This window comes from Beta vulgaris, chromosome 5 (genome assembly GCF_026745355.1).
Source record: "Beta vulgaris subsp. vulgaris cultivar EL10 chromosome 5, EL10.2, whole genome shotgun sequence".
NCBI lineage: Eukaryota > Viridiplantae > Streptophyta > Magnoliopsida > Caryophyllales > Amaranthaceae > Beta > Beta vulgaris.
The window spans coordinates 2,935,949-2,946,765 of NC_079206.1; the positions used below are offsets into that span (position 1 = coordinate 2,935,949).

At 38.0% G+C, this 10,817-nt stretch overlaps 2 protein-coding genes across 3 annotated transcripts; both read right to left on the reverse strand.

Annotated features, from left to right (window-relative positions):
* Positions 1–805: 805 nt before the first annotated feature.
* LOC130591534 (extensin-2-like) lies at positions 806–2,800 on the reverse strand. The gene has a single exon (XM_057394880.1). It carries the CDS (start codon positions 2,756–2,758, stop codon positions 956–958), a length of 1,803 nt encoding a protein of 600 aa, XP_057250863.1. The 5' UTR covers positions 2,759–2,800; the 3' UTR covers positions 806–955.
* Positions 2,801–3,562: 762 nt separating this feature from the next.
* On the reverse strand, positions 3,563–8,833 carry LOC104892209 (BTB/POZ domain-containing protein POB1). 2 transcript variants are annotated; one of them, XM_048645203.2, is made up of 6 exons: positions 8,408–8,833; positions 6,071–6,199; positions 5,486–5,607; positions 5,344–5,407; positions 4,690–4,969; positions 3,563–4,550 (listed from the first exon to the last, which is right to left on the reverse strand). In XM_048645203.2, the coding sequence occupies exons 1-6, from the start codon at positions 8,652–8,654 to the stop codon at positions 3,740–3,742; spliced, it is 1,653 nt and encodes a 550-aa protein (XP_048501160.1). In that variant the 5' UTR covers positions 8,655–8,833; the 3' UTR covers positions 3,563–3,739. The 2 variants fall into 2 exon arrangements, with proteins under 2 accessions (XP_048501160.1, XP_010676365.1); XM_010678063.4 differs by having other exon boundaries at positions 5,486–5,616; positions 8,408–8,832.
* Between the last annotated feature and the right edge of the window lie 1,984 nt (positions 8,834–10,817).

Sequence of the window (10,817 nt, forward strand, 5' to 3'; positions counted from 1 at the left end):
TGCTCCTTCAATGTATTTTGATAGGTTATATCTTTGAATCTCGCTCTTACAATGATGATTGTATCCCGTTTTATTGTTCTTTTAAGCTAGCTAGTTAATATAACTCAAATCAATTACAGCTAGTTACGTAGAATTCCAAAGTTATACTAATACTACCCAAGGGCCAAGGTTGCTTGGTCTATTGGTAGGATTCGCACGTTGTGACTATGATATCTTAAGTTTGAATCTTGCCACTAGGGTCCTTGAAAGGTGATAGTTTTTTCGTCAACGTGCAACTTTGACCTAGAAAACTAATCTAAATTTAACTATAGGGAGATTTTGGTTAGTAGGACTCTCTTCAAATGAAAGAGCAATCTCTTAAAACATGATAGCACAGGAAAACCTAATTTGTACATCGTCATACGTAGCGTTACCATCACTGCTTTCAACAACTACCCTTCATCATGTCTTAAACAAAATATATAGGATTATAGGAGTATAAAATCATAACTATTCGAACACTTAGGGATCTATCTGATAGTGTTTGGTATAAGGATTGTGAGAGAGACCCAACAACCAGTGACCCCACCCCACTGTCTCAATAGGTACAGAGCAAAACCTTTAGAAAAACTATTAGGATATCTCAAAATTGATAGATTCACCTCAGTTGTGAAGTCTTTAAGAAGAAGTATTTCTACTAGAAATTTGATTCGTTCATTTGCACCACCCTATTCTTGTTTGATTCAATATGGGCAAAAAAATGTTGGAAATTGATAATGTGTAACGAGTATCTTCATCATGGAAAATGAAAGCCGACACTGGAACATAACTAAAAATAATTTTATAAATTATTATTTAATATTTTGAATAATACAAAACGATTAATAATAATATGAATTTCACGCAATTTAAACACTCATTGCGAGATAATTTAAAATATTGCAAAATCAAGCAATCATTTAGTATTGGATTTCTCTTAATAGCCGTATGAGGGACTTGGAGAATATGTAGGAGTAGTGTAAGTTGGGGAGTAGATTGGTGATGCAGTGTATTCTGGAGACTCGTACACTGGAGATGGTGAGTAAACTGGAGATTTGGTGTACTCTGGTGACTTGTACACTGGTGATGGGGTGTATTCTGGTGACTCGTATGATGGAGATTGTGTGTAAACTGGTGAGTTGTACACTGGAGATGAAGTATATTCTGTTGACTTGTATACTGGAGATGGGGTGTATTCTGGTGACTTGTATACTGAAGATGGGGTGTATTCTGGTGACTTGTATACTGGAGATGGGGTGTATTCTGGTGACTTGTACACTGGAGATGGGGTGTATTCTGGTGACTTGTATACTGGAGATGGGGTGTATTCTGGTGATTTGTATACTGGAGATGAGGTGTATTCGGGTGACTTGTACACTGGAGATGGGGTGTATTCTGGTGATTTATACACTGGAGATGGGTTGTATTCTGGTGACTTGTACACGGGAGATGGGCTGTATTTTGGTGACTTGTATACTGGAGAAGGGGTGTACTCTGGTGACTTGTACACTGGGGATGGAGTGTATTCTGGTGACTTGTATATTGGAGATGGGGTGTACTCTGGTGACTTGTACACTGGGGATGGAGTATATTCTGGTGACTTGTATATTGGAGATGGGGTGTATTCTGGTGACTTGTACACGGGAGATGGACTGTATTTTGGTGACTTATATATTGGAGATGGAGTGTATTCTGGTGACTTGTATACTGGAGATGGGGTGTATTCAGGTGACTTGTACACGGGAGATGGACTGTATTTTGGTGACTTGTATACTGGAGATGGAGTGTATTCTGGTGACTTGTATACTGGAGATGGGGTGTATTCAGGTGACTTGTATACTGGAGATGGGGTGTATTCTGGTGACTTGTATACTGGAGATGGGGTGTATTCTGGTGACTTGTATACTGGAGATGGGGTGTATTCTGGTGACTTGTATACTGGAGATGGGGTGTATTCTGGTGACTTGTATACTGGAGATGGGGTGTATTCTGGTGATTTGTATACTGGAGATGGGGTGTATTCTGGTGACTTGTACACGGGAGATGGGCTGTATTTTGGTGACTTGTATACTGGAGAAGGGGTGTACTCTGGTGACTTGTACACTGGGGATGGGGTGTATTCTGGTGACTTGTATATTGGAGATGGGGTGTATTCTGGTGACTTGTACACGGGAGATGGACTGTATTTTGGTGACTTATATATTGGAGATGGGGTGTATTCTGGTGACTTGTATACTGGAGATGGGGTGTATTCAGGTGACTTGTACACGGGAGATGGACTGTATTTTGGTGACTTGTATACTGGAGATGGGGTGTATTCTGGTGACTTGTATACTGGAGATGGGGTGTATTCTGGAGACTTGTACACGGGAGATGGACTGTATTTTGGTGATTTGTATATTGGAGATGGGGTGTATTCTGGTGACTTGTATATTGGAGATGGAGTGTATTCCGGTGACTTGTACACGGGGGATGGGCTGTATTTTGGTGACTTGTACACTGGAGATGGGGTATACTCTGGTGACTTGTATACCGGAGATGGAGTGTATTCTGGTGAAGTGTATATTGGAGATGGGGTGTATACTGGTGATGGGCTGTAAGTTGGAGACGCGTAGACTGGAGAATAAGATGGTGTCTTGTATTCTGGAGTAGGACTGTAAGTATAGTAATCACTAGCAGATGAAACTGCCACCAAAGTGATGAGAAGGAAAGACATGAAAGAAGCACGATTGAAAGCCATTTTGAAGGAAGATGAAGATGAAAAGATGAGTTTGTGAAATATTTGGTTTGTAAATGAGGTTTATATAAGCTTGTCCTTGGTCTCATTCCTTACTATAAAATCAACGAAGATATAGTATTGGAGAGCACATCTTCATTGATGAATTGAGTACCACCTTCTTGGCACGTTTTAGCCAATAGAAAAATATCAAATTGACTTGATCTTTGTATAAACCTCATATGTAAAAATCAAATTGAAATGTTTAGTTTGTTATCATATCATCAGATTGTAGCTGGGAGTTAGGAGACACCAAAGCTTAACAATAGCAATTATGCCAGTGGGTTGCGCGTTGTAGATAAAACTATATATTGCAAAAAATATTCCGTTGAATTGTCTTAATAATTCACCGACGGTAAGGAAGGGGAGATCAGTAAATGAAAATTGTTGGTGCGCCGGTGGCTTGTCAATCTATACTAATATATTAAAAGGCGTGCATAAAGGAGGAACGGTGCCACGTGGCGCTCTCCCTAGGGAGTTTTAGTTCATGTAATCCACGTACAATAAAAAAAAATTAGAAATTACGTAGTATAGATTTTGATCCCGTGACCTCAAGTTTATGAAATAGTTGTATTTAGTGCTAACATATCAAAGTACAATATTAATAAATGAATTTTTTCTTACTCGGGGTATAGCCCGGGCCTAATAACTACTAGTTTTAATGCCAAAAATCGCGTACTTGTTGGGAAAAAAAGACAGCATATGAAGACGTGCCAGGACTTTTTTTAAAAAATCTACTTACTAGACTTTAGATTCACGATATGTGGATGATAAACAAGTACGGACTGCACTCTTATTTACACTAACTTAGGGTTCTTGGCTTTTCAGGTAACATCAGATGAGAGACATTTTACCACTTAATAAGGGTATCAGGCTATCAGCTACTGAAAAAATTCAGAACCTAAAAAAAAAAACGAAAAAAAAGAAACTTACATCCAAAGACTATTACTTAATCGTCAGCTCGGCTTTGAGATGCAATACACCATTGATAAAGAATAGGCTATCGTCCGCCATAAATGAAGTCCATGGTGTGCCAAACAAGTTTCTGTACCCAACTGCCTTCCCTCCCATAAAAGTGTAGTTACCTCTATATTTGGTAATAAACTCATCAGCTGGGCTTTGCCTTGCAGAAAATTCATAATCCACAGCAAATGATACAGAACCCTTTTCCTGCATTCCCAAGAACAGCCCAAAGCAATGGAAGGAGCTCTGTTGATCCATATTACAGTGGGCTGAAAGGAAAAAGCCCTGCCCACCCAGATGGAAAGCCTGGGAATAAACCCGGCCTGATGGGAACAAATTTTGGCATTCCTCTTTTTTCAGATCCAAGTAAACGATACACTGCGGTCTTGGTAATTCGAACTCTATCACCTTAACGGGGCGGTATTTGTAAGCCCGTTCCATATAACGATGACCCATGGTATTAGTCTCATCTCCAAGCAGGGCTCGCTGACGATAAGGCGGCTCGGCCTTGAAGAAAAGTGCTTCTGATACCAGCTTTAAAGAGAGTTCTGGGTCTAGATCATTGCAAGTCATCACCTTCCTTAGCTTCCTACAAGTCATGTGCGGAAAACGAATCAGTCGGCACAGTCGAGTGCCAAGTACGTTTCGTCGCTCCTCCAACTTCGAGTAATGATTCCTAGTCCACTTCACAGCAAAATCATAAACTGCATCTTCTGAAGCAATTTGGAGATCATCACTAGACAACACTGCCTCAACTCCAGCAAGAGGAAGTTTCATCACCTCATCATGAAATCTGGTAAAGAAATGGCCTGTCAGCTATTACTCTCACATGGGGAAGTCCAAAATTAGAAGAAATGGGGCCTGTTATTTAGAAAATTCGCAGAAAGTTTCTTTTCTCTCCATCTTTTATAGATAATTTCAGGTGAACTTACTTAGACATGTCCTTGAACTTTAAAGCAAGGAACTCCTTGGCTGCATCTGTCAATGATTTTACAGCATCAGCCATCAAGACACTCGAGGGAAGATCCAAGTATAGCAAAGCTGATTCAGAAGTCATAGTAAAATTCCGCAACATGCGACTGCAGTATCTCATGCATGAAGCAACTTCAAATTTGTCGGCAGCCATCAGCACATCAAGTAAACCAGCAGGCGTGTTCGTTTGCAATGTATTGCTGTACATAAAATTCAGGAGATCCATGAGCGCAGCTTCTTCTGCTCCATGGAAAATATGAGAACATTATAAGTATATGCTTCAAAGCACATTCCAAGAAGAAACTTTGCAGAGTTAATTGAAGATACTTCAAAGAAGTAACAATTTATAATACAAATTATTTGGTGAGAATAATGAAAATGAAAACTGAACTCCTGCAGAAATGGAATTATAACATAATATTAACGGAGATAATAGATAGAACAACAATGTCCAAACCTAGATAGATAATAGCTAAAATAGCCACTTCCTGACTGTGCAAAGCATCTAGTCAGCTTAGACCAGTCACTCCCCGTGTAAGTGACCATCTATTTCCTCCTATTTCTTGTGAGGGATTATAAACAAAATCCAAACACATCATTTCATTTGCACTTACCAGAGGCATGGATTCGCAAAGTCACATGTCGCTGTTCAGATTCCCTCATCCCATTTGAAAATAACTACAGATGAAGATCTAAAAATCAGAAACATGATCAAAACAATACATGATACGGTGATGCAAAAAATGAGATCCCCACCTTGTAAAAAAAGGGACTCTTAGCAGCTAATATTGGAGAACTAATGTGAATAGTCTTCACTTGGAGAACAGCAGAACAATCCATTCTTAATGAAATATCGATATTCTGGAGAGTTTCATCACCTACAAAGTCTAAAACAGACCAATATTAAGTATACAGAGCTTGAGCAGTAAGCAAGATTATTAAAAAAAAGTAAAGACTACAACAAAAACAAAAAAGAAATTATTAATTAGTTTGGAAGAGATCAATAAACTTTCCATCACTCTAACCAGTGCACCACCCCACTGTCTTCTCAACTTAAAATTTGACTCAAACTCATATATTTGACCTCGATTTTCTAGTAATGTACAATGAATCTGTGATATTAAGAAGATGGACCAAGTCATAAAATAATGAAATTTAGTCAATAGTTATGAAACCTGTAACTAAGAGACTGAAAAATCTACTTGGGCAAGGAAGACTTCTATGTGGCCCCAATTAGCAAAACATTGAGCAAATCTAAAATATCGAGATAAGCACACAGATCGAAAGACGGGTATCCCCAAATAATCTTAGGCTCTTGGGAAGAAGAATTCAATCTCATACCATCAATAGACGGTGACTCTTCAATCATAGCAACAGCTTCCCCATCTAGACTTTCATAGGCAACACCATCAGAGTCCGGCATACTGCCGTTCAGAATCTGGTCATCAGGCTGAAGAATAACATCCGCGCCTGCAGTAAACTCTTTACCCGTCATCAAAAAGCCATGAAAACCAAAAACTGCAGGAGTGCACTTTCACATAGACCCAAGATTACAATAAAGAATAGATAAGCATCAAAGAGTACCTAAAAAAGAAACAAGATAACTAGGGAGAAACTCTATATATATAGAACACTTGTTCTAAGAGAGCATGAGATTAGTGAAAATCCAGGATTATAACAAAGTATTCTCATGTTCTCATATAAGGATTGTTCTCACCACATGTATAAGATGCAGCCTCCTTCCACTAAAATTCCTTAGAGATAACTAGACTTAATATAGGACTCTTAGGATCTAATCTGCAATCATCACAAAATCACAAAGGGAGAACAAAAATTCAACATATAGGATTCAACGATAAAATCGAAGTGTCCACTTCAGCAAAAACCAGGAATCCTTTCCCACTTGAGGCATTAACTTCCTTGAAAGTCTCATTTAACTATTTAAGGAAAGAATCATTCAAACTATGTGGTTTTCCGTTATTTTATACCATTAATCCTTTCTAGGTAAGGCAATATTAATTATTCCAAGTTCTAGTTACTTACTCATATAGTAAATTTTCAACCCTGCTTATTTTATTTTCAAAGTGGAATTATACTAAAAAGAGACTGATGTCACAGTATTCATATCACTCTATCTTGGGTTTCCCACCAGGTGTTACGCCCTTGAATCCATAAATATTCACGTTTGGTATATGTCTGTTGCGACCAAGATCTTTGAGGATGATATAATGACAACTAATCACAGGTACTACTGAAAGTGGCTATGAACGAGTTGAATCTCCTCATCCATAAATTGATTCATCATCTAACCTGATAAATGTCTATTGGGACCTACAGTACCTATAGTTGATACTATGTAATTTACACAACTAAAATTAACCATATCACGAGAAGCGTGACCTGTTCTCGCATGTCAATTTAGACAAGATAAAGACATTCTTTCCATAGGAAAACCATAATAGTGAAGGAAGGAGTAAAACCAGCACAATCAATAAGGCTGGAGCTGAGGCATTAATTCTTCCATCTAGAAGATCAAAAGGACGAAAGCATCCAGAACTTGAGTTCACACTTTAAACTTGGTGTTATACCAAAACCCTTCCTATCAATCTAACAAGTACAAATTTTAGTTTCAAGACATATTTCCTATGGCCATTCACATAGAGTCAAAATTTCAGTAATTTTGCACCTAATTTACTAAAAAAAATCAGCTAAGTCCCAAACAGACGACTAAGTGCCCGGCGTGTGTCTCCGACAGCACTACAAACCAAATATGGAATACCAACCAGTTGTTGGTTGACAAGGATAAATTCTCGTTCAATATAAACGAGATAGCTAAACATTCGTAAATCATAATCATTCAAGCTATGATTATATTTTGAAGTTCGAAGCTGATCATCTACTCGAAGCCAAGCACTTGATCAACTTGACTACTAACGGCCCGTTTGGTAGTTGGTAATAAATGGTGGTAATGGGAATGAATTTGTGTGTAAATTTGTGAAAAATATCATTGTCCATTACCATGGTAATGCTAATTTATCCTAAAGTGTCCACTTTCCTTCTTTAATTTTCATTCCCATCCAATACCACCTTGTAGAGTGGTAATGAGTGGTAATGAAAATTGCTTCCCCTTGGAGACAAAAACACAAGTTTAGGGGTGAGATTGCTTGTCCATGAAGAAAAAATGCCTCCCCATGGAGATTTTAAGGGTGCTTCCCTTATAAAATTACACTTAAAATTCATTCCCATTACCACAATGTATTAACGACTACCAAACGGGCCGTAAGTACGGACAAAGGGATAGTCATGAACCAAATAACAAACATTCCTTTAGTAAAACTAATGAGTGTTTTGAGGTGTGCAACTCAAAACACTTATTTAAGCACTATCAGCCATATAAATACCACTAGTTATAATAGTACATTGATATTATAAGACTATAAGTAACAGATTATACTGAATAGAATTTTTACTAGTTAAATCGATACTCATGTAAACTAGGACAGTGTTGCATAAGCAAAAACACAAAATATGATCTCAAAAAAAATCACATGAAACAAATACACGATATTTGGCAACATATGTCTGATATTATCACTAATTCAATGCGCAAAAAACCCTAGATTTCAAATTCCACAATTCAAACAGTACGAAATTCAAGAATGATTAAAGAAAACAAACCATGATCCTTCTTGATATCCTCTCTTCTACGCTTACGATTCTTCGCCCAATCAGCTATGGTGGTGCAACCATCAGCGTCAGATTTGATGTCTGGCAAATCAGGAACAATCTCAACCTTCAAAATTCGGTCGGAGAAATTGCTGTCATTGAAGGCAAATCCAAAGTCGGATTCAGAGCTTGAAGGTCGAAGATCATCGTTACTAGTTGAAGCTGGATTAATCGGAATTTTGGACTTGGTTAACTCCATATTCGACTGTTTAATCTAAGTCTGAGATGAAATTGACGCAAACCCTAACCCCCAATTTATGGTTTTCTTTCCGAGTTCACATCGGAATTATACTACATACAACTATACAAGTGACACCGCTTACGGTTACAGTAAAACTTTAGCACAAATGCCGATTCTCGATAGTAAGTACTGTTATAGACTTTACTCTGCTAGGAATTTGGTTTTACATGCTAGAGTGTCAATTTTGTTGCGGATTGGGTGAATGGCGGGCCGGGCTCGGGCTCATGAGTGGCGGGGCGGGTTTGAAATTTTAAAAGCTGTCCCCGGCCCAAGCCCACGGTCCGCGGGCCAGGCTCGTGCTTCCTGCGGCCCTGGCCTATGTTTTATGTTGTTTTTTTTTATTTTTAACAGTTTTAGGCTAAAAACAAAGGAAAGGAGCGTTCGGCCCGCGGGCTCGTGCCGGTGCGGGACGGAAATAAAATTTCTTGGCCGTGATAGGCCCGCGGCCCACGTAGCGGACAACGGGTCGGGCCTCGGGCGGGCTCGTGCCGGGCCGGCCCATGCCCACCTCTACGGATTGGCGATGTTTTGTTCCTAAAACATATATACTCCATCCGCTTCATTTCAATCTACACACTTATATTTTTCACGCATGTCACTGCAAAATTTTGAGGACATATATCTTTAGTTTTTTTATTTGTAAAAATTATAAAAAGTACGTATTAATAAAATACATATTATGATGAATCTAATAGGATCCTACATGACTATATTTTCATCCGCGTATAAATCACAAACGATGGTCAAAGTGAAATTTGTGAATAGTGTAAAATATCAAAGTGTAAGAATTAAAATGAAACGGAGGGAGTATCAACTTGAAGTGACAAGATCGAAACATATGTTATGTACTTTTTAATTTTTTTATTGTACATGGATTATATGAACTAAAACTCCTTGGGACTTGGGAGCATCATGTTCTTGTTTAGAAACGCCTTTTAATTTTTTAACTAGTATTTGGGCCCGAGCGTTACCCCGGTTTGGTGCTGTTTTTCAAATTTGATATGCATTTTTTTCCATTCCCATTAAAATATATTAAGGAAATCTCAACCTTTGAAAGGTGCAAATATAATAATGTGAACACTTAAGCATGATTAAAAGTTGATTAAGATGGTAATTGTGTCATGTATAGTAATAGCAAGAGGTCACATGTTCAAATCTTGTTGTAAACTAATTTAACACACACGCCTTTTAATATATTTGTATAGATAACAACATTAAATCTTATACTCGTATAATGTTAGACTATGTCGTTTCACAAAGAATGCACAATTCTTTACACGTACTTGGGTGCACTGTGCATGTTTATAATTTGCAAAGGCATACTTGGTCACAATGGTGATTCATTTAATCCTGCTCCATTAGGACTTGGTTTGATACAGGCCCGTCTCAAATGATATACAACATCTTTGCAAACTCATATTTAAAAAATTCAATAATGTAATAGTTCATTCATTCATGATTCTCCACTTCGGTTCCGTTTGGTAGGGCGTAAAACGTTTTTCCGGAAAACTGTTTTCCTCTATTTTCAGTTTTACATTGTTTGGTTGGCAAAATAGTGTAAAATCATTTTCCCTTGGGGTAAAATTACTCTCCCAAGGATGGAAAACCATTTTCCTTTCAAAATGAAGGGAAAACTATTTTCCTTCTCTCTCTTGTACACTCCTCTCACTACCTCCTTACTTTCCCTTTCATTTCATCATTTTTTTTACATCAAACCAAACAACGGAAAACTAAATTTGGAATTGTGTTTTCCATTGTAAATTGTTTTCCATGAAAATCATTTTACACTGAAAATATTTTACGCCCTACCAAATGGAGCCTTCATATAATCATATTAGGAAAAAAGAATAGCCCAAATAAGTAGATAAACCTTTTCTTTTTCACTATCTGGACTTCCTTTACTTTGAGACCCTCACAATTAAGGGGCCATATTCCATTGAAATATTGAACATGTTGAACATGGTAAAAGCCGGCCCTAGTTTGATAATGATGCTATCAATACGGACGGTAGGGGTAGCCTCGTGGGTATCCAATTTGTCCAAAAAGGCTTGGCTGTAAGACAATTCTGTGCTTTATAACACAAAAGTGTCCGAAACCCGTGAAGCCCAAAACCCCTAATAA

What these genes read in the sequence shown, in the direction of transcription:
- LOC130591534 (XM_057394880.1), bottom strand. Translation starts at nt 2,758, where the DNA reads ATGGCTTTCAATCGTGCTTCTTTCATGTCTTTCCTTCTCATCACTTTG.
- LOC104892209 (XM_010678063.4), bottom strand. Translation starts at nt 8,654, where the DNA reads ATGGAGTTAACCAAGTCCAAAATTCCGATTAATCCAGCTTCAACTAGT. An exon ending in GGATATCAAGAAGGATCATG is followed by an intron (nt 6,200 to 8,407) that starts GTTTGTTTTCTT and finishes AGTTTACTGCAG; the next exon opens with GCGCGGATGTTATTCTTCAG. An exon ending in TTTGCGAATCCATGCCTCTG is followed by an intron (nt 4,970 to 5,343) that starts GTAAGTGCAAAT and finishes TCCATGGAGCAG; the next exon opens with AAGAAGCTGCGCTCATGGAT.